General features: G+C 36.5%; 1 protein-coding gene across 7 annotated transcripts in view; it reads right to left on the minus strand.

Moving 5' to 3' along the window:
* Nucleotides 1-24,555, minus strand: part of PDE1A (phosphodiesterase 1A) — a 179,202-nt gene that overhangs the window by 39,200 nt on the left and 115,447 nt on the right. For all 7 annotated transcript variants that reach the window (XM_042040479.1, XM_042040480.1, XM_042040478.1 and 4 more), the window contains 5 exons: nucleotides 16,041-16,154; nucleotides 5,213-5,395; nucleotides 4,693-4,759; nucleotides 3,598-3,714; nucleotides 1,549-1,689 (listed from right to left, as the gene is read on the minus strand). In XM_042040479.1, the coding sequence (XP_041896413.1) occupies nucleotides 1,549-1,689; nucleotides 3,598-3,714; nucleotides 4,693-4,759; nucleotides 5,213-5,395; nucleotides 16,041-16,154 (622 nt within the window). The remainder of the gene's footprint in view (nucleotides 1-1,548; nucleotides 1,690-3,597; nucleotides 3,715-4,692; nucleotides 4,760-5,212; nucleotides 5,396-16,040; nucleotides 16,155-24,555) is intronic.

A 24,555-nucleotide genomic window follows, 5' to 3' on the forward strand; every position in this document is an offset into this window, starting at 1 on the left:
GCAGAGTGGCACAGATACAATGGGCCAGAGGAATGGTTATGATGAGACAAAAGGATTTTCCTCCTGTTAAGTTCCTGATCCAGGTGTATACGTGCAACCAAGACATGGCTCATATCACTTAACTCGTGCAGTTAATCTTACGGTAGAAGACAAGGGTAGCATAGCAACAGCAATCTAATATCTTCAAGAATTTTCTTTTACTAAAATATTATTTTTATCGGTGAATATTATATACAAAAACTTTGGTTTGGACCCCTCTTGGCAAGAACTGTCTAGCCTCTGCTTCAGTCTGATATGGAAGTCCTTTCTCAAGAAAACTTCTCAATCTAAAAAAGGAATCTTGGCTGGTGAAGACACTGGGCTACACTTAAGTAGTATTGGAGTTAACATACAGCTTTAAACACTGGATACATAGAAGCAAAATGCTTCCTTCAAACAGTAGAATAAAAATGTGTAATTCCTGGGAACCTTTCCTTGCCCACCCTGAAGCCAAAGGCATTTTAAGTGAGAAAAGGCTTAACATAAGTTATTGACTGTCATTTATTGTGTATACAGGTGCAAAAACATCCAGAGTCACCTCTAAATTTTTTCTTTCCAAAGTCTTCTGGACTTGTTTCATAGCTCTGCAAACAGAAATCAGACACTATTTCTTCCCAGCTGTTTCATTTGTTGTTTTTTGTTCATTGGGAGTTTTTTAAACAACTGTATTCAGAGTGAAGACAAATGATCAAAAAGCCATTGACAGCAATGCCCATTTTCTTTTAGGCAGTATTTACTTTTGCCTAGCAAGCTGATAGTGAGGAGACTTCCACTGCTGGTATTAAATTTAAGGTGTTTAGAAATAAAAATGCTTTCACAGATTAATTTCAGTTCCCAAATAAATAATTTAAAATATTGTGATATTTCAAGGCAATTGCAATAGCCTGCCTACTATAGGCATATGGAGTATGCAAGAGTGGTCCTAAAGAAGGTTAAAAACTAAAGGAAAAAGCAGTTTCAGAGTTCAAGGCCAGGCTGGATGGGGCTGTGAGCAGCCTGGTCTAGTGGAAGGCGTCCTTGCCTATGGCAGGGCAGTTGGAACTGAGTTGTCTTTAAGGTCCCTTCCAACCCAAGCCATTCCATGATGATATTCTAAGCCTGAACTGATTCAGTACATCTTTCAACAGCCAGGACCTCTGCAGATACTAAAGCTTCCTTGCCTGATCACACCTCCCATGCTCTGATGTGAAAGTAAAAAATTCTCACCTGCCCACTCCTGCAAATCTATCTCAGTAAATATGATATAAAATACCTAATTCCAGGCGATGAAAAGCAAAAATGATTTAAGGATTATTTTTTTCTTCCTCGTTCCCTCTGCATCGAGAGAAGTTTAGCCTGGAAGAACTGTAAAAATGAAATAAAGTTCACAGCCTGAATAGTAGTTTTGAATCTCTCTCTGCAAAATTTTCAGCTGAGCTTTTTCCTCTAGAAAAGACACATGTACGCATTTATTCAAAGCAGCAGAGTCTGAGAAAAGAAGTAAATTGAACTTCACAGTACTTCTCTTACCATGATGCCAGTGTGAATCATTATGTAATGCACAGTTTGAGTAACATCAGCTGCATGGATCAGATTGTGATAGGGATTTTTGTATTTGCTGTAACCAACTTCAAGAGCTTCAGCAAAAGAAATAAGATTGGGAACAGGGATCTACAGAGAAGAAAACATTAAAATAATTGGATTTTTCCTGCAACAGCTGCAAAGTCAAGCATGCAATGAATGAATTACATATAATATACCATAGAATCTAGTGAGCAAACAAAAAAAGAAAAATTTTAAATATAAAGGTCTGATATCATACATGCACCAGTAAGTCTCCACACAATTTCTGTAGATGTTATATCTCTCTACATACACCATGCACAAGACACTGTAGAGCTATCAACCAAATGGTTTTCAAGATGTGTCTGTCTGCACCAGGAATGCATAGATTGCACATACAATACAGGCATGACAGATAGGAGTCTAACAACAGGATTATCTCCTTTTCTTCACCAGTTTTGCCTTGCTTGAGACAAGGTTTGCTTTAATCTCATAGTATGACTTTCCTTCCTCCAGGCAACATGTGAAGTACAGGTACAATCTGGTCCCACTTATTTTTGCATTGTGCTGGTTTTGGCAGGGACGGAGTTAATAGTCTTCATAGTAGTTGGTATGGGTCAATGTTTTGGATTTGTGCTGTAAACAGAGCTGATAACTCCAGGATGTTTTAGTTACTGCTGAGCAGTGATTGCACAGAGTCAAGGCCTTTTCTGCTCCCCATCCCACCCACCACTGGGTAGCCTGGGGTGCACAAGAAGTTGGGAAGGGACACAGCCGGGACAGCTGGCCCCGCTGACCCAAGGGACAATGCTCCCTACGGCCCCATGGTCAGCAACACCCGCCTGGGGGAGCCTGGGTGGGGGCTGCTGCCTGGGGCCTGCCTGGGCACCGCTCAGCTGCTGCTGAGCAATTGTCTGCATTTCCATCATTTCTTCTTGGGTTTTATTTCTCTCTTAGATATTAATTTTCTATATTATTATTATCACCATCATTATTAAACTGTACATATCTCAACCCACAAGTTTTCTCACTTTTACGCCTCCAATTCTCTTCCCCCCATCCTGCTGGGGAGAGGAGTGAGAAGTGACTGTGTGGTGCTTATTTGCTGCCTGGGGATAAACCACATCACCCATTTAATGAAATTACATTTCCCTTAATAATTTTTTCTTTATTTAAAAACCCTGCAATGCAAACAATGGGACTGAGAATGGGCTTAAGCCCACTCTGCCATTAGCATTGTGTACTTCATGTCTATGTTAAAATGGCAGCCCTGGTGTGGTTCTGACTTCAAGTACATAAAACCTGTTGGAAAAAGCTGGGTTACCAGCCTAAAATTAAAATATTCAAAGAATTTCAGGGTGAGACAGCCTCTTCAAAAGAAACACTGAGTTTTCTCAGTGAAGAGATTTTGAAACTTTTGAAAACTTTCATTTGGTACTATAATAATGATAAATTTATTATTGTGATCCATTTTTTATCTCAGCCTTTCAAAGTTGTCTGTAAGGACTCCATATTGTATTGCAAAACCCTACAAACACCTTGGAAAAGCAATTTTTCTCTTTATATATCCCCCCAGATTGTTTAGGAGAGGAAGATTCAGCTGAAGCCCCTGCACAGTGGTGATCAACATACTAAGATCTAGACCATGAAAAAGGTATTTAGGACTAACTAGGGTTTTCTGCCTTGTTAGTAATGTTTGGTCCGTAAAGCTGGGAGACTGATTCAGGCCTGTTGAGTAAATAGCCTGTATACATAATCTATTTGTGTGACACAAATGACATGACAAGGGTATATATACACAGCTCTCCATTTTTTGGGTTGCAGAAAAATTTGCATGTTCTGGGTGAAGTCTCATTTGGTAGAACTATTGGCATATTACGATATTTGCCATATTCTTTGAAATTCTGCACTGCATTGTACAATAAAAGAAAAACATTTCAATGCTGGGTTTCTTGTATTTTAAATTTGACACATGTATTCTTGCATATATATTTTTATTCATGGTTAGTTCCTGACCTTGAAACGGCTCAAAAGGTCATATCGGGTTAACAGCTCATACATCATAAATTTCAGACTGTGCTCTCCACTCGCTTCATTTAGGGCAAATACGTCAAAAGACCACTTATCGACATCCTGTAGAGGAGGGAAAAAGAAAAAAACACAAAAATAAAAAAATACCCCCAACAACCCAAAAACATTACATTTCCATCCGTTTAGCTAGTTTTCCATTTAATCACTGGAGAAGATACTTTGGAGTTTTTCAGAGGGAAGAGGGAGAGTTTGGTGGTTTTGCTGTCCAACTCTTTCAAACTCCTAATGTAGATAACACATTAATGGCTACTTCAATATTAATGATGAAAACAATTGTGTCAGTTATGAATAAAATACTTGCAACATGACTGAATCAACTTTGCATGCTTTGCATCAAAGGTCTTAATCTTTCAAGTTTAGCTTTCTCAGTACAAATTGTCTATAGAACCTTATGGAGATAATCTGAATACCACCCTTCAAACAGGCTATTGTGCAATGTCATTAACACTGATGTCATTAACCATAAAGCAATTTAAGAATAACAGTGTTTGGCTTTCAAGGAAAAAGTTGAGGTACTTCATTTTCAAGAAATACCAGTTTTTAATTGCATTCATAGACATCGGAACTCAGCTTACTATAAAAGATCATCTTTTGGCTGAACTAGAGTAATACCTTAAATTTACAGCAAATACTGTACTTGTTCCATAAGCTTCAGCTTCTTTTGTTAGCTCTATCCCAATACTATCTCCTTTTTCTTTCCTAAAAAAGAAACAAATGCTGCTGTCTGAGACGCTGATTACGATACCACTGGGAGCTGATAAAACTGTCTCACATTTCTCTAAGAATTTCTATACAAACTTCATTCTATTGCTCTAATGCAATCTAAATTAAATCACAATTAATCAGAATCATATGTTGTTTTTGAATTTTAACTATTATTTTCTCTGCTCTGTGTGCTCAGTTCTGTAGTACTAACTATGGCTAGGGTACGTTCAGAAGAAAAATATTCATCTGACCTTAGAAGTCACTAAACATAAGTGCAAATACATTCAAATTCCACAACGATTAAACTTCTTTCACCTTAAATGTGACTATGACTTCTGCTGGATAAGCCAAACCAACCATGCTTGAAGTTTTTCGGTACATCCTAAAAGAACAAATAAAATATTAAGAAATAGCACTCCTTTAAAAACATACTGGAACAGTTTATCTTTTTTTGTCTTTCACAGTTCGTGAAATAAGAAGAATCTATCTAAGGGTCTGGCCCCAAAGATTTATGTAATCTTTTATGACGTTGTGAGAAAAACCCCTTTGCAGGTATGTTACTCTTTAATGTTACAACAGCCTTCAGTACAATTTAGTGTAGAAGTTACAAAGCCATTTAGTTCATCCCCAGAATTTTTCAAGGCCTAGGAGATTTTACAAATTTAGAGATTTCATCTGGAATTCTGTATAGAAAAATAGAGTGGCTGCAGAAATTGAAGCATAACTTCTGGCTCAAAGATTTGCTTCAGGTTCATCCCACCGTTTAAAGGATCTCCAATGACAGGCACTGTGGTTAAATGCAGGACTTGTTGTAACAAGAAAACAAAGCCCTCACCTCTCTACAAAGATCCCAGCCTGTACAGCGTGCACAATGCTCCGGAATTTGGGCTTTTCCTCAGGTCTCCTCTTCACTATTCCCATTTCTCTTGTGAATGTAGAAGCTAACCAGTCCCGCACCTCCAGTGGGACTGAATCCGACTGGATGTCAGAGAGTTCATCTTCAGTGTCCAAAAGTTTCCTACAAAAAATTAATACAAGGTAACCAACAAGACCTCAGACCTAATAAGAAGAGTACTGACAGGCGAACAGCAAACAAAACTTGATTTTAGAGGAGCGGAGGTTGACTATAGTACCGATTCAGCACATCACTAAATGTCTTCTCTGGCAGACGGACTGAGACCAAGGGGAAGCTGTGCACAGCAGATATCTTCTCTCTCTCCCACTGCTCATGTTCCAGAAGGTAAAAGAAATAAAATGCAAGTTATTCAACTGGAGACAAGAAATTATTTTTCTACTAAGTTGTCAGAGCTGTGGTGGATTTAAGTGTAATCAATGAGCCATAAAATCCCAAGAAGACATCTAAAACAGCAACTGACAGAAATGGCAGCAGGGTTGCTGCTATAACTGAGAACACCACTGGTCTATTGATGTGTCCCCCAAAATGGTACAAGAAGTGTTTTGATATTTACATGCAAAAGTAAATGATGCTCAATAGCAATGATGTGGTGAACGGATGTCAATGAATGCCCTGTACACATGCTCATCATGCTGTTCCAGCACAAGAAAAGCATTAAAGAGAATTAATTCCTTTATTGAAGAGAATTAATTCCTTCTATGTAGACATCCATATTTCTGTTGAAGACAGGGTAACAAAGTCATAGCAGTAAAAGTATTATACAAGATTGGATTGCAAGCCAGCTTTCACAGTTGTTAGCAGTTCAAAAAGCTAGAAAAGTTATATATAGCTCTTGCAAACCAGAAGAAGTATTAAAAAGAAACTTCAACAAAAGTGAATTAGAGGCCATCAGTTTATTTAGAAGAAACATGTAACTAAATATTCTCTTTAAACAGACTCAACGCTTCCATTCCACACTTCTATAAATCTTTTTCTTGCAGTTATTTGCTCTTATCACTCAGACTGCTGGGGTTTCCAGGAACCAAATCCCTTATTTAGTCAGATATCAAGTTTTCCTTCATTCAGTTATGCAAGAAACCCCAGAGCTAGGATGACCTGCATACATGCAAAACACGCCACCCTTTCAAAATATTTTCTTGAAAGTGGTACCAATTGAATTGCAGGCATTATTTGATTACATAGATCTGTTTCTCTAGTGCTGCCTTTCTGAAACACGGATGATTAAGGAAAGCCTGAGTATGGTATAGTTCAAAAGAATCCCCACATAAATTTAATACTATCTGAGGGATTATAGGAAGATGCCTAATAGGAAGCATATCAGAAGAATCACATAAATTATTGGTGAACAATGAGCATAGTGTATTTGTGCTCAGTTTCAGCAGCTCATCTGGCTTACAGTATATTTTTTGAGATTTTTCAGCTGGGGTAAAAAAAATTAAAATGCACCCCTCATCCTTCCCCAGTTTACTGAAAGAACAGCAGAAACATTCCTATTTTTCAGAGGCATAGAATTACCAGACTAGGAAGGCTCTTTAACATGGAGTACAAGAAGACCAGAATGAACAAGAATTATGAAAATTTCTGACAGTGAGACAACAGCCAAAAATCAGAAACTTAATTTGGAAGAGCAGGACTTGTGTGGAGGAAAGGATTTGAGCAAGTTATCTTGCAAAACTGAACCACAGATGAGACTGGGCATAGGTCAAAGGCTGTAAACTGGCTTTATTTCCTAAACGAAAACCTATGTTACAGTCCACTTAAATCTGTACTAGTCTAACACTATTATCAAATATCCCTGGAGAAATCAGCACATTTATATTTCTGAAGAATATTTGACATTTGATGTATTTTTAGTATAATAAGGAAAAAACCTTATAATCCCTAAAACATATTTTTGTTACTATTCCAACTGTTACTCAAATGAGATGAAAATATTCCCCCAATTAGAGGACTATGGGCATTGGGCTACCTCAGAGCAGATGCCAGGATATTCCACATCACCTGTGGGGCAGGAAGCAGAGCTCTACATCAGTTTGCTATAAGCAGATGCAGATCTAAATTTGGGACCAAGCCCTGAGCTCTGCAGATATGAGCCACTGGAGTACAAATTAAGACTAGTAAGACACACTGCAGTCTCTCTAATGTTTTTAACCATTCATCTGTAATGTAGGAGGACTATTCAGTCTGTAAATGACAGTAGCAGGAGTTACTTCATGAAGACAGAACAGAGAAAATAGTATTTGAAGTAAGTGTTCATTTGTTCCGTAATTTTCATGAGGCCACTGCTCTCTGAAAAGAGATGACTGAACAACATGCCAGGGAGGAGAGAGCTTCAGTGGCTCTGCTTCTAACTTAAATAACTAGGAAAGCAAGTGCAACACATAATTAATTTGTGAGCACAAAATCTTACAGATGCCTCAACACATACGATTAATAACTTCTCAAAAAGGATTCATTTCTTTCAGGGGCCTAATTGAAACTACATTCAAGGAGAGGAAACAAGGACTAGTCATTCATCTCACTCCAAACCATTCCAGCATTCTATGCCTTAAAAAAAAAAAAAAAAAAAAAAAAAGAGGATTAAGACCAAATAATATCTAAAGACAGGTTCAAAACAAAGGCACACATTCAAAGCACTGAACTTCCTATGAAATATTACAGGGATTTTTGCAGGATTTTGCAATCTAACTTGTAATTGTAAATTGCAAAATATAATTTTTAAACTGTAATTTTGTGACATTTCAAAAAGTGCAAAACTGCCACATAGGTTCAAAAATGTCATGGGACAAATTAATGAACTTGTGACAAGGCTAGAACGTCTGGCTTAGCAAATATTTGGAATGGAGTGACTACAAGGCCCATAGCCCCATCCTCCAAATCAACCAATCTGAAGACCAGAGATTGTAGGCATTTTAAAGCTAAATAGATGTTCCACAGTCAGTCTTAAAGCAAAACTCTACTGAGATAAACTTCATTCAACTGGGAGGCATGAACTCAAACATCCCAGCTCAATTAATTAAATGTATATATACTAATAGATGCCAAGGCACACACTTTAATTTTTCTTCCATGAAGCTAAGGAACACCCAAAAATGCTAGAAAACAAAACAACAAAAATAGTTCTAACAAAATGTGCCACAGAAAATGCTTCTTTTTTCAACACAAAGTCAGAATTTCAGGGTTACATACACTTATTTTGTTCATATATCATTAGCTTGTTAAATAGGTGCAATACGAGGAAGGGATATGCGTGGGAAGGAGAGGGGGAGGCTTGGGTTATTTAATTCTATTCATTCCATGAGTGGAACCTTCATTGACAGTTGTGGGAATAAGACATGGCCCATGGCATTTCAGCTTAGCAATCAATTAATATTGCAGTCATAGTAACTAATAACCTGATCTTCTTGTCACAGTACTGTGTTTTTTGCCAAAAATAATTTTTCAAAATTCAAGTAGGGATAATTTCTAGTTCTCTTTTCATTTAATTAGAATTTTAAATATAGCAATTCACTAGTCAGAAGTATATTTCTTTTCCCTTGGGAATAGATCAGATGTACTATGGAGGAGAAAAAAAGAAAAGAAAATTTAAAAAATTAAAATTAGATAATGGCTATGGGGGAAAAAATCCATCTTTGTTGATCAGTCATGCTGCCTAACAGAGGTAGTGAAAGATTTCCAGAGGAGAGATTGAGAAGGTAGTATTAGCTATTTGCCAGTTAGTGAATTAATTAAGCCCTTAAGAGTGAATTAAAGAAAGTCCTCTTCTAGGTCTAGGATGCAGAAGAATTTATGGTCTAAATAGTCAGTTCATATTTTAACCAATTATTTAGTTCTATTAGCTCACTATCTTCCTGAATAAGCATGAATCAATACATTCAATCAATATTTCCATCCTCTATAACCCATTACAATTTCCACTAACATCCACTAAAAGTTTCTCTTGATTGCCATGAAGGATAAACAAATTGTAAAAAATAATGAGGGGCATATTTAGTACATAAAGGTCTTTCTAAAGGAAATTATGAATTTGCCAACATGTTGTACTAATAAAATTAGCACATTCTTAGAAGAATTGTCCTCATATGAAGAATTACCAATTAATTAAAATAAATGGAAAATAATTTTGTGTGAGTACAGGCATTACGACAGGAGTAATGTAGGAAGGCCCACTGTTACTGGAAATGTTCCCTTGCTGATAGGTATTGCCTATTCAGAAATACACAGGTATATACCAGAGGACAACAACAACCTTAAGATTCAGCTCAGGATACTCATGATTAAAAAATACCATTTTTCAGAGTACAGCTGTGAGCCACTGTCTTTTCTCTTCTTTTCTTTTCCCTTTCCTTTCCTTTTCAGTTGCTTTGATATGGTATTCTGGGACTTCTGTAAGGCAGGGACTAATTCAGGGCATGACTTAGAAATAAATCAGCAGCAAGAACTTTGAAACAGAAAAATTCAATAACTTTGGAAAAGGGATGCTGGGCATTTATTAAATACCCTAACTCAACTGAGAGGCTTTAGTCAGAATTTAGTAGATTCTCATTGATTTTAAATGCTTTTTTTTAATATAAATTGAACGCTTTTGTAAGCTTTCCTCTCAGAAAAAAAAACCCAGAAAAAAATAAAACCAAAAAACCAAGCCACGTTAGCTTAGTACAAAAGATTTCAAAGGCTTGTTTTAAGCTTTTATAAGGGCGGAATGTACTGAATTAATCTCAACACAATAAGCTTTTTCTCAATAGCAGCTTTTGCAAAAGTATCAATTGTAGATTCCCTTAATGGATAAAGTGAATTATTTACTTCAAATGGTACATTTGTTTCTGACATATTCGGGCAGAGCACATTTAACCATAGACTGGCTATGGAGGAAAACATTACATGCTCAGCAAACTTGACTGAATATTCAAGATGAAAATTTAACTTCTTGCTTAAATAATTGCCACTTCAAATCTCTCCCCAGCTAAGCCAGCTCTGAGAGGAATCACACAGACCGTATTTTTCATGTGGCAAATAATTACCAAATAGAACAGCCCATTCCACCTGTTTTATCCTTGGCATTAGGCAGATTATGTTCTTTAACATTCATAGATTTTTTCCCAAAAAGGTAATTTTAAGGAGAAATATATTCTAGATCTTTAAAAATAAATTACATCATTGACTGAATAGCCCACTGTTCTGTGAATGTATAAATGAACAAATTAATCTGTCTTTTCAGGTTGAGATTTGGAATAAATATTTTTTAAAGTTTTGAAAAATATGTACTTATCTTTGATGTAAGAAAATTGAACTTTCTCAATCTTTGCACCATCAAAGACATTTTTCTGGTGTGACCAACACTGCCGGTGTCCCTGCATAGATATCGGTGTCTGAATTGGCACAGTTTCTGCCATAACCAGAGCCTTACAAGCAGTGAAACCTCTGTGACTCACAAAGATACCACATCTGGTATGCTACAGGTGAGAACAGAGTGCCAATGGTCCTGCAATGTCAAGGAACAGTTTCCTGCTGTGAGATGCTCAGTAGCAACTTATGGAGTGCTAGCTCAGAGACTTGCAACACTGATACTAAAATACAGCTTGTGAAAATTATATATGATAAGAAACATTAAAGGTAGATCCTTCACTGACTTTGGCTCTCATTTAAAATAGGAAGCTGCTAAATGTATATTGATGGCTAGAAGAGAGTGAAAGAAAGCACAAGGTTATCAAATAAGTATCATCACAGTTTATTATTTTTTGAGATATTAATTCCTAGCCTAAGATGGAGTAGCTGCCATGGGTTTGAAGAACTTGAAAACACCAGGTAACAGCCTTCTCCAGCTTGCAAACATAACCCAAACTGCATACTGAAAGCTGCCCAAGAACAGGCTATACTGACCATTCTTCACCTCAGAATCTCCTGGAAATGGGAGAATTTCATTAAGTTGTTGGGCTGTTGCTGAGCTCCATTCCCACTTCCACAACACCCATCTCTGGGAGCACCAGGATCCAGTCAAGCATTTGTTCCTTTCTGTCTCCTTGCATCTCACGTGGCAAAGATACACACGCGCATGTTCCTATCACAGATATTTCCATGGTGCGCTTGAAGGGTCACACAGACATTTGGTGAGAAGAAATGACAAAATTCATTGTCTTGCAATTTAAACTATCTCCTTTTTGTCCAAAATTTGAGGATGTGTTTGTCCCTGTTTAAGTCCCAAAACCACAAAAAAATATTTGGAGCATTGCTGGAGTAGTACAGTGGAAATTCAGTGTAGTCCAAGGTGTTTATTACAACAGCAGTCCCAAAGTTCAGGTTTAATGACCTCCTTTTTAGCTAACATTATACATATCATAATGTGTATTTTTTTCCTAAATAAGAGCTTTTTATCAAGAACTGTGTTTGCCATTGTAGTGTCACTGAAATACATTCACTATTTCCAGAGCTCTCATGCAAATATATATTACTACAATGTCACCCCTAATGACATTTCCTTTCTCTTCATGAACCTGTATTTGTTATTTTGCCTTGTTGAATCAAAGATGCTCAAAAAACTTGCCAGCTATATAATACAGAGCTACTTCATGCATTACTGAAATGCAGTCTCTTCTAAGTCAAAAGTTCTCAAGAGGTTAAAGCCTTAATTAAAAGGGCATTATACAGCCTGAAACAAACAAAAACCCTGTATGGAACTGCAACAGCACAGATAAATATCCTCCTGAAATAAAGTATACTTTCTAAAACATTAAGGCATTTAAAAATAAAACATAATTGGAATAAACTGCTCTGATTTTACTCAGAACAACATAAAAGTATTCTCCACAATAAATTATTATTATTATTATTAAGCTTTGGAATACATTTTTTTCCTTTCATCTTGTAATTTCCATCTAGATTTTATTTGACTTATTTTCTTTTCAGTTAGTGTGAATGAAAAGCTGCATTTACAAGGAACGGAACAGCTGTCATGACTGAATTATCAGGCTGTATTTATTTCCTGTTTGACTCTAAATATCCTTCTTCCATTGCCTTGAGCCAAGTGGCAGGTACTAATGGAGAAAATTCTTCAAGATTTGTCAGAATTATTTATAACACCTATTAAGTTTGAACTTCTGAGGGACTGGAATTGTGACAGTTTCACTGATTGCTTTCAGCTGATGGTGAACCTCTGCTTCATCTATCAGTGTTAGATCTCTTTCACGGAAGAGTTTAGCGCAGCACTGAAAGATGCAGCAGTCCAATAAAGAGCTTGTTAAACAAGCTTATTGAGTGACATGGGGCCACAGATAATGAAACTCACAGGAAAGCAGCACTTACTTGATGCCTGATGTCTGTGCTTTCCAACTTTCCATCAGCTCAGAACCTTATAGAGATATTATTATATATGTCATACATTATATGACAGTCACTGCCCCAAACCAATTTTTCCTCACTTTGGAAGGTTATCCCTACTGCCTATCCCTGTTCCTAAGAAGACTACTCTCAGAACTTCATAAATAAAATCTGTTGTGTTGTTTCTCTGCTTTTGCCCCTAACACAGCTCCATATCATTTTAGAAAGCTCAAGAATGGCAATGAGTATGTGTAAATAGTTACAAAAAATGCTCAGATAAATGGCTGTAGTGTAGAGAAACAGAGAAGCAGATAAAGGGAAAGTCAGAGGACCTGAAAAAAATATTTCATCCTCTGCTAAAGGGTGTGAATTCTACAGATATTTGCAGCTGACTGTTGCACTTTAAATAAAGATTCAATATGCCATTAACTTACATGTTTGAATGTTCTTCTATGTGCACACACAACTTTATAATATGATACAGGCTTTTCAAGAAACTCAAATGAAATAATGGTATACCAGGACAAAAAATGGCTATCTTCTACTGGAAGAAATTGGAACTGCTCACTGAAAAAAAACCCAGGCTTAAAAAGAGAAAAGTGGTTTTGCCAGAATAATGCCAGAGATTTAATTTTTAAGTAGCACAAATGGTTTCCTGGAGCTGTGGAAGAGACCAGGTTCTTCCTTGATCCTTGGCTACATTACTGACCATGTTCTGTGAGATGTGTCATACTTGGATCTCTTTATTGACTTTAGTTTTGACGCTTCTTTTTGCTTTTTTCTTCTCTGTGCCTGTGAAGAATTGCAGGAGGTCCTTTGGCTATAGGTGAGGGACCACTGTCAGGACCATTTTATTATCTTGTTTCGTAGAATATATATCATAACAGAAAGATGAGTTAAGAGGATTCAAGTAACAAACTCTCTGTTTATTGCTATTCCTAATCTGTAGAGTGCTATTCCTGTCTGCAGAGATATTTAAAAGACCTTTCCCTCAGCTGATATTGAGGTCTGTCGCCCAGAAAAGTGGAGAAGAAGAGAACGCCACAGACAGGATTCAATTTTAGATCACTGGCTGAAGCTGTGGTCTTCCTCTGCTAGGATAAGCAATGGGTCAGTAAATCTACCAGGACAAAATCCAGGGATGAAGACTGGGCTTAAAATAGAAATCATGGGTATTTTCATGTGTGTTGCAGACACTGACCGAACAGCAATTCATGTGTAAGAAACTTACTGAAGTTAATTGAACTTCGCCACGTATAAAATTGCAAGTTCAGGCTCAGCAGAAATGGGCCATTTTGCTTATGATCTAAACTATTATTTCTAATCTACTAATGAGTGCAATTAACTCAGTTCCAGACTCCCACAGAAGTAGCTCTGTGCAAGACAAAGAACCTGCATTCTTTGGGGGGAACAAGGAGAAATGCAACCACACAAGCTAACTCAGCCTCCATTGGTATTTGACTCAATGATACACTGCTTTGTTCATTAAGGATTGGCTTCCCAGGAACTCGAGAGACCTTCTTTGTGCATTTAGATTTTTGAGTGTAGACTTAGACTACAGAATGCTGTTCATGCTATTTGAAACGTGATTATCTTTGCAGCTTGCCATGGAAAAGAGCCTACTATGAAAGTACCAGTGGTAACTATGGTGTTTCTCAGCCTCACAATAAATATCTCAGTTTAAAATTGTTTTTAATGGGGAAGTGTCAAAATTTAAAATAGAACCATACATAATATTGCCCAACTAAGACATGGAGGCTCGGTCTCTATTTTTAGGATAAATTTAACACAAAGACCACCAGGTTAAAAAAACCGCATCATACTGATTCTGAATTTCATGGAGACTGCATTAGTCCAAGGAAGAGAAATCAAAATCCAAATCAAATAGTGTAAACCAAAATGAACAATAAGGAGATACAATATTGAAGTACAAACCACTAAAATTAAAAGAATAAAAATAGAAGAGTAGGTTTCATTATAGTCTCACTTTTAAATATTACTTTAAGCATAATTTGACTTATATGTCTACATACATGTACTTCATAAATATAGCTATAGGTATGGAAAGATATACATAAAATATATGCTTAATGCATATTTACATAAGGAATGCTATCAAAAATTTGGTAGGCCTACAAACTCTAAAGTTGTTTTGGTGAAATCAAGTATTCAAAAAATAAGAGCAAAACAAGATACCTGTCTCAAGTATATCCTGATTTAGTACCGTGAAAAATCAAAATACTCTGTAAAATACTGGATGAAATAAATAACTATTATTAAACATTGTTATGCAATGAGCTACGGAAGAGCAAAACTGTGTTGATACACTGCAGTGGAATTTTTGAAAATAGTCACTATTAGGAGGTCAGAGTGGCCTTAGGATTAGCAAAGTAACCTGAGAACTATGAAAAGCACTATAAAATTTTATATGTTTGGGGTTTTTTGGGCAGTTTAGTAATCTTGCTATCAAGTGGTATGAGGGCAATTAACTTACTTAAAGATTTGCTTACAGCAAAAACAATGCACCCATTGCTGCCAGAGCCTATGTATTGTCAATGGTACCAGTTTTCTTTGTGCCTGAAATGTCTGCTATTTGTCATGATATTCCCACACAGAGGCAGAAAGACTGGATTCCTCATTGCAACGCTACGACTCATTTCCACAGAAGCCACCTCAGTTTAGAAACTAAGTAAATCTCAATTTATTTTCCTGATCCTGGTGCTATTACTCAGAAAGAGCTATGAATACTACACCCATTTAATCCCAGTGTTTGGGAGGTCTATGGAGAAATAATTAGTGGTTTATCTCTGAAGCAGTACTTCAAGCACTGTATCAGCTACATAGATTTGCAAGGGGAGGGGAGGACACACACCACAGAGTGTTAGGTCCATAAAATAATTCTTAAATGTAGAACTGGGACATACATTGCACGCTCCAGTGGTACTGGGGAAGTTTTGGCAGACATCTTTACAAGACCATTCTGCTTAGAAAAAGCTTAGAAAGGCCAGCTTGCATAAGAAAAACAGTAAGTTAGCTAGCTAATTTCAATACTGTCCATATCTTAAAATTCTTTCAAGAAGCCAAATACTTAGAACTTCTATTTTAATTGGAATTAACCCACATGATTGCCAGTAATACTGCCAGTAATAAACAGAAACTAAGCATCAAACATTAGAAAATAAATCACAGCTTTTCATTCGTGTATTTACTGACCAGTTATTTGGACTCATTTCTGTGAGCACTTCTTTCCAGACAAGTAACATCTGACCTTTGGAATCTTACTTGCTTTAACCTTGCCACTAAAAGACCCAAGAGCCACATATGCTCCTTCTAATGTGTACAGACCTTCAGCTCATGCCAGCCACAATTGCATGCAAAATTTTAAAACACAATTTGCAACATTCTTTTCATTTTGTTTTCCCCTCAGACTTACCTGGTTTCATCAATATAAACTGCCTCCAGCACAGATGCTGCATATTCAATATTCTTTTTTAAATCCACCACATTAATGTCACCCTTCTCTAGCTGCTTTACCAAGCATCTTAATCTGTGAAAAAAAAGAAAAAACAAAAGCCATCAATGCAACAATTCTATCAAATTTGAGTGACTTCATTTTCTTATTGAAACATTGGAACAAACACAACAATGTAGAGGGAGGGACTATCACTGCATTTCTTGTCTCATTTTAAGAAAACCTAGCTCTTTAGAGGGCATTTAACAACAACTGGTTTTATGTTTTTATAGCTTGCTAAATTTGTAAAGTGTACTAAAAAATTGCTTATACATTCCAGAAAGTCAGAGAGGACTTATTAACCATCATCAAAGCAATTTCCTATTCGTTTGTGACATTACTATTATGCCTCAGTCTCTAATTTTTTAAAATAAAAAATAAAACTTTGTGTGTTGCCATAATTTTTCCATGCTTAGGTGGTTAATTATATATTTTTTTAATATCCACGGTATACTATTTGCTTCACTCAAATGTCTTTAATTTTTATTTAGGCCTCCAGCATGTTTTTGCTGTAGAATTTGTATTCTTATTAATATGACCTAATATGGAAGTCTGTTGTTTCTGTGCTTATAGAAAATTCATCATTATACCAGAGGAAAGGCAGTGCCTATGGCAGTAGAAAAATCCAAATTTTCCCAAGTGTGTTTTTAACTTTTAGTTTCAAGAACTTTGTTTTACAGTACAAACGTGGATACACCCAAAGGGGATTTTGTAATGCATCGACTCATGTCTGCAGCAATACACTCACACAGACAAACTCCTTGAATACCAAATTTTTCCTAAACTCTGCTGACAAGAACACTTCTGCTCAATTTAACCATACAGAGTAGATAAAGCACCGGAGTGAAATGAAAACCTTATCAGTAACAGTGCAGAGCTGTGACTAAATGGATGTTTAAAGCATAGGTATTTTCTTTCTTTCGGTGCTTTATCTCTGAGTAGAAATAATCTGCAGTTTTGTATCATGTAAGATAAAGATTTCTGTAATTAAGGATATACCATTATTGTAACAACTTTCAGTAAATAATATTTTTTATGTGCATGAAAAAATTGTGAAACAAACATTTAGATAAAAAGTGCATTGAAATTGAGTCAGCAATAAGATGACTTCTTTCAGAAAAAGATCGTATTTAGGACATGAATGAGCATACATAAAATATGCAAATGTTACATGAAGAGGAGACTGAGGGGAGACCTCATTGCAGTTACAACTTCTTCATGAGGGGAAGAGGAGGGGCAGACACTCATCTCTTCTCTGTGGTGATCAATGACAGGACTCAAGGGAATGGCCTGAAGTTGTGTCAGGGGAGGTTTAGGTTGGATATTAGGAAAAGGTTCTTAAACCAGAGAGTGTTTGGGCACTGGAACAGACTCCCCAGGGAAGTGGTCACAACGCCAATCCTGACAGAGTTCAAGTGTTTGGACAATGCTCCCAGGCACACAGGCTGACTCTTGGGAATATCCTGTGTAGGGCCAGGAGTTGGACTCAATGACCCTTGTGGGTCCTTTCCAACTCAACTTATTCTGTGATAATAATATATCTTATACATATATCTGATATATTATTTTCATTGGGTGCATACAATATCTGATTGGATCTAATTAAAATGTATAAATTAGAAAAATACCGTGATATTCAAAAACAATTTCATAAACTTGGAAAGTACTGTTCTGTCGTAAAACCACTTTCATGTTTTTCTTTATATTTCTTTGGCCCAAGTACAATTATGTTCAAGTGTGTAAGGATAATTTTAGCAAATGGAGTTTTAAGACCAACCTCCTCAGTTCTCTAAAGCCTTAATTCAATTCAAATTAGCCTAGAACATGCAACAAAAAAGGCTCTTAGAAACCATATTTACTTGGTATTTTACACAGTGCATTGCGTATCAATGGAATGGGAAATGTAGTGTTAAAAAATTTTCTCAGAGAAATGAAGTGGGCAGATGAAATACTCTAGGAGCTCATCTCCGATGCAGAAATAACCATATGCATGGGAGACATTTCCAGTACATAACTTCTTCCATTTCACAGGTACCTGTAGACTGAAGAAGGTTATTCATAGACATCTCCCAGAACCCAACACACACTGCAACTCTGCTGTGATGCGTGCTCCTCAGTACTGCACACAAACACACACACAGCCCCTCCTGCGCACCGATGCCAAAATGCCCAGGTGGGTCTGGCAGCATCAGTGCCACTACTTGCAAAATAGCTGTAGGGTGTTTCTGTCACTTCCACTGTTCCCTCCATATTTGACTGAGCACATCTCCAAATCACACTTTCCAGAGGGGGAGCACAAATAAATTTGAAAACTTGTTCTCAAATATAGAAAAACACACAAAAATAAATTTGTAACGCTGCACAGCAGGGGGCCAGGCTCTAGTAGAAAAACATCAGCTTAAAACAGCTTCAAATTCTACAATTTCCAGTGGTTCCATACTATCTGAGGGGATAGATCAGATGACAGGTATTTGGAATAATTTTTATGCTTGCAGGTGGAAATGAGTCCCTGGGGGAGCCTTTAAGCCGTAAAGATCTTGCAACATCTCGCTGCAAAGGTGACAGTCAGCAGGTTAACTTGCCCTGTGGGTACAGTTCACACTCTAGGAGGAATGCAGAACACAGTTAACAGACTGGATGATTTGGAAACACTGCTCAGGCAAATTTAAAGGGATTCTGAAGATGTTGCAGATTCACAGAAGTCCACAAGTGACCTTATCTCATGCACCAATCTTTGTGAAGACGTCCTCAAGAGTCTTTAGCTGACCCAGTGCCGATCTATCAGAGAATCAAGGGATAATTTGGTTGCAAGGGACCTCTACCTGATACAAGCTCTTGCTCAAGACAGGGCTAACCACAAAGAAAGGTATAACTTCAAAGTTAGATAAAATTACTCACAGGTTTTTCTGTTCAAGCTTTCAATGCATGGAGATTTCAAAAACTCTTGGGACAACCAGTTTCAATGGCCAATCAGCCTCATGGTGCATTATGTTTTCACAATATCTAACTGGAATGTCCTTTGTGGCAATCTGTGTGTCCAGACTTTGCTGTGCAGGTCCAAGAAAAAAATGTCTCTGTCTATGTTACAACTTCCCACTAGGAAGGTGGACAAGGCAATAAAATCCTTCCATATTGTCACTGATCACACGCTTGTCGTGTGATACTAATGAAGTCTACCCCAGAAGTCAGAAAAATGGACTTCCAACACAGCAAAATTAAGTGGGTTAGAGCAATATATGAATGGTCTGAACATACTCAACATCTTCTGAATTAAAGTGAATAGCCACAGAGTTTAGGAGCTGACATTGCAGTAATGAAACTAATAATTTAGCGAAGAATAAATATGTCAATTTATAAGACTAAGCAACAAGTGTTAGTACACTCATAGCCCACCATTCCACAAGACAAAGAAACTTGTGAAAAGGACAAGGAAAAGTAACAAAAAAGAATGATTGCTCTAGCTGTATTGGGAGGGTTTTAATTTATTTGCTTTCTTTTAATTGTGATAAATTGAAAACAAACATTAGAAATACTATTTGAAATCCTAAATGTTACTTAAAACTGGAAGCAATTGCATTACCCTGCCTGTGAACTGTGCTACTAAGAAATAATAGACAGCAAAAAGAAAAAACCGGAGGAGCTATTTTGTGAAAGAGAAAAAAAGACTATTTGAACTGGCTTATAACGCAAAGAAAATTGTATGCAGAACTAATGTGATATAAAACATGAAGAAAAGAAGATTCTTTCTCTCGGAACCCCTGAAAACTGCATTATAAAACTAGCAGCCCCAGTTTGTAAGGGAAAGAGAGACATCTGCAATTGATAAAGAAAGTGGGTGGAGAACCATCTTCTGTCATCTTGGGTAAACATCATTAAGAGTGCTGTGGAATCAAATGCATTCATGGACAATCCAAATGCACTCTGCTCCCACCTCTCTTCAATAATGTGTCTGTGACATTACCAGGGCCCATGTTTCCCCAGTCCTCAGCTCTCTGTGCAGCTGATGCCAGTGTCCAGCTGTGGGCAAATGCTTTGAAACCCACCCAGCAACACAGGAAAATCAGAGGAAACAAGGATTTTACTGGGAGATGAAGAAGCATTTCTTGATTAACAATATCAAAATTACAACTCAATTGTTCCCAACTTCCTCATTAAATTGTCCCATGTCCAAACTGAAGTTTTGTTAAATCTACTGTAGCTTTCTGGGGTTTTACCAAATTAACTGAGGGTAGATTTTGTGATGGTATGATGTTTCAAAAAGTTTCCTATGACAGTTTCAGTAACTACAAAAAGGAAAAAGAAGAACAATAAAAAACCGTAAGGAATCAAATGTGACTTTTTGCAATGTAATCATAAGAAAGTCTTATTTTCCAAGTAAAGTCCAATGATAGAAGTATGTTTGGAAATACTAATATTGTCCTAAACACAGGCTGAAGTGCTAACAAAGAAAGGTGCAGGGGTGGGTTTACTTAAAAAAGGGGATTTTAAAGTAGAGAGGCAGACTAGCTGGACAATTTCAATTTCAGATTAAATTTAAAAACTGCCACTTTTATTTCCAAGGTAAAGTAAATTACTAGTAATCACTGAGAATAAATCAAAGTTAAAGACTCAGTTTAAGCGTCTTTAAGAACCAGAAGAGGAAAATTCAGCCTGTAATAAACTACTGAACCTGAGAAAAAGACCCTCTGCCCACTTTCCCTGAACTGCCTTTATTTGCCACGTAAGTCTCCCCACCACTGAGCACTGCAAAGAAACAGCTTTCAAACTTACACATCTGGACTTCACTTAAAACTGTTTTGGAAACTTTGAACAAAAAAAAAAAAGCTGGCTTTTACCACATATCCTATTAAAGGGGAAGTGAAATAAACTGCAAAAAGTAAACTGTAAACTAACGTTGCTTCCTACAATACTTTGAAATTAGTGAAAGTCACTGCTGAAGATGGGCAATGAACGCATTGGTAATTCTTTGAAAATAATAAACATATACTATTGCTAATAAAAGAGAAATAGCTATTGATGTTAATATTCACAATGTGGTTAAAAAAATTATCTGTGTTGGTTAGATCAACTCCAAGTTGTAAATCATTATGTTCCCATGAACTAATTGAGGAAAGCCTAGCTGTGACAATTGTGACAATGTGTGAAAATGTTTGAGGACAGAAAAAAGTTTTTTTTTTTTCTGTAAACAAGTTGTTTCATATTGTGTTTTGGCTATTTAATATTGAACAATGAAATTAAATGGATTATTGTAAACTTTATTATAAAATTGATTTGACCCTCTAAATGAACTTCACGAAGTAAAAATGGGTTGATATGTAATGTGAAATTAAAATTGAAGAGGAGCAGAGTAACCATATCCTGGCAATATGGATAGTTGGTTTAACCACAGTTTTTCAAAACTGGAGAATGGAGGATTTTCCTCTAAAACTATCTGTAATTAAAACCACACACCAGTTTTGCTACCTGTAGTGACTCTTGTAATAATCAGTTGAATAATTTTCACCTGTAGAAAGCATTGGTCTCCCAGGAGTTCCTCAGCTTTCCAAGGCAGAAGTTACATCCTCACTCAAACATGAACACTCTGAAAAAAGATCAGTATCCAACAATTCTAAATCATGAACAATGAGTAGTTCAGCTAATCTATTAAAAACAGCCCAATTCCACAGTCCAAGTTGCTTTAATACCTATTTGAGATTCAAGAAAGTATTTGAATAAGGGGGAATCCAAAATGGAAACAGCAAAACCACATCTTGAAAAGTCACAACAAATTCAAAATACAACTATTTCACTTGAATTCTAAAATTCCCTATATGAATTACCTAAATTCCAATTATTTTTATGTGAACTGGTATAATCTGAATTTTACACATTTCTATTAAGAACGTGTGTGTATAAAATACATCTTTATATAAATACACCAGTCTCTCCAACAAATACAAACAGATGAGAGATGCTGAAGAAATATACACAATATGGTAGCAAAGATTCAGGAGTGATCCCTTTGGGTTGCCACTCCTGTTTCCCTGTTCCTACCTGCAGTTATGAAGTGGCCAATTACCACAGCTTCTAAATGGTTAATCTCTACTTCAAGGTATTTTGCAGTAAGTCAGGGAAAAACAAGCTGATATGGGAATATTTTGCCCAGCAAGGCAAGGCCAGGCCAGCATGTCAATGGAGACCAAGGGTGAGAACTGGCAGCTCTTGACTCAGACCTTAATGTGTGTTTCACTTCCTTGAAATCATAAAAAATGCAGTTCCAAATGCGGTTACCTAACATTTCTTCTAATTACAGTTGCTCTTAATAAACTCTTATGTGAAGAAATACAAGAAAGATATACTGTGTTTTCAGTGCTGAAAACGTGTTTTATGAAATTACTTCTCAGTCACTGCTGTGTCTGAGCATATGCACAGGAAGCCTTGTGGTTGCTAAGGGTTTCATGAATCACATGTATTTCATGATTATTTTAAGCATACAAGTGGTACATGCTGATCTGTAATTGTGATTCAGTCATTAGAAAATAAATATTGAATGTGCTGATAATTCAGACAACATTTTGCTTACCAAAACTTCAATCCCATATTGAAGAATTAAAATAGAAGTTGTGCAGCTATATAGCAATGCTGAATTTTACATTCTCTTAATGAGAATGTAAATGCTTTTTCATGGTGATATAATTGCCTTGGTTGTTCAAATATTGTTTATTTTTATGCAAGATGAAGTGGCTTTCCTTCAGGCAGGCTTCAATTCATTTTACCTTATCCTGTAAATTTACTATTTACCGCTGTAATACTATATAAATATTATCCTTTGTGTCTCATTTAGTAACAGGTTAAACAGGTGTGTTTAAAAAATTTAGTCAAAATTCCTACATTTGCTCTATCACCCAGCTGAAATCACAGAACACTGTGGGGTTTCACAGGGTTTCCACCTGAAACCATAAACCAATTCAAGGTCTCGAAAGCATTTTTTAATTTTTGCGTCAATCTCAACAAACCTAATAAAACAAATTTCAAGTGCCTGAGAAGCCACAGTGTCTTAACCTCAATAATACTAAAGGTCAGCTATTTGCGGCCCTATAATTTTTCATCATTCTCCATAATTTTCACTGGCTACACTGGAGCAACCCCCCAGAGAAGGAGGCTTGTCTGGGTTCCTGTTACTGCTGCTGTTCACTGCTGTCTCTCATGCCTCCCCAGGTTACTCACCCTTTCCCAAAAGTCACTCTCACCATTAGATTGAATATATGTCATGTTCACAAACTCTCACGCATTTGAATTTCTCTGACCTTCCTTTGTGCACACCCAAGCTACAGAATGAACTTAGCCAAACTTTAAGTGTCTTTCAAACTTTTCTCTCACTTCTGCTAAAGAACCACCATTAATACTAATTTATTCTGCTGTTCAATTTCTTTCCAGGTTGAAGCTTAATCAAAAAATCTTTGGACTTCAAACTACTTAGCATGTACAAACATGCAGGTATTTTATCTGCCTTCTGTTAGATCCAAGAAATAATCAACTAATCTCCTTACCCTAAACTCTATAGCTCTTTCTATTGTCTCAATGTCCATTTCCATTATCTGACATTCCCATTTCACAATCAACCCATGAAATCAAAGACAATAAAAATATATAGGAGTGATTTGGAAATTGCAAATTATTCTTCTAATGGCTTTTGCTGAACATTTATTTTTGTCTGAAGATTGAAATTTAATCCACAAGGTTTTCCTGAATATTCTATACATTATATAGAGTCCTAGCTAAAGCTCTTTCATCTTGAAGTTGTCAAATGCTACAAGATGTCTCAAAGTCTTCATCATGAGCTAGCTGAATTCACTATCGACAAGCTGGGAAATCAAATGTAAACTCATCATCTCTCAAAAATCATGCTTGAAGATGATGGCAGACCTTCAGTATGTTTAACTTGTTGGAGCTAATGTGGTAAGCACACAGAAAAGGCACAAAGCCCTTAGTTCCCATAGTGCTTTAAAAAGCTTTATTTTTCCTGCAGACAGCAGCAGCTTTGAGCACAGTGATCAAAGGTGCTAAAAGGCAGATTATCTCCTTCAGTCCTTGGGACTAGAAAACGTGCATTGACAAATGTTGATACTCGTCCTTTGAAAAGGGCATGCAAAGAAGTACAAAATCCTTTTAGAAATATTAAGAACAAGCTATCACATAAAAAGTCAACTGATGTTCTTTGATTTAAAACTGCATTAACCAGAACTGGTAACTTTGTACTGAAAATACTTTCTAGGCTAATACTAAGAAAACATATTGCCGTCATTGCTTTTGAAAGCCTTTTTGGTGCAATTTCTGCTGCCGTTAAGGAGGGAAGATTTGTAAGTGTTCAGCACTAAAATAATGTATGATTAAAGAATCTTCAACCGTGATCAAAGTATCTTCAACTACAACAGCACAAGCATCCTTTCCTCTACTT

Source organism: Corvus kubaryi, unplaced genomic scaffold (assembly GCF_017639235.1).
Source record: "Corvus kubaryi isolate FWS band 111438036 unplaced genomic scaffold, C.kubaryi_AGA036_p1.0 37396, whole genome shotgun sequence".
In the NCBI taxonomy this organism is placed as follows: domain Eukaryota; kingdom Metazoa; phylum Chordata; class Aves; order Passeriformes; family Corvidae; genus Corvus; species Corvus kubaryi.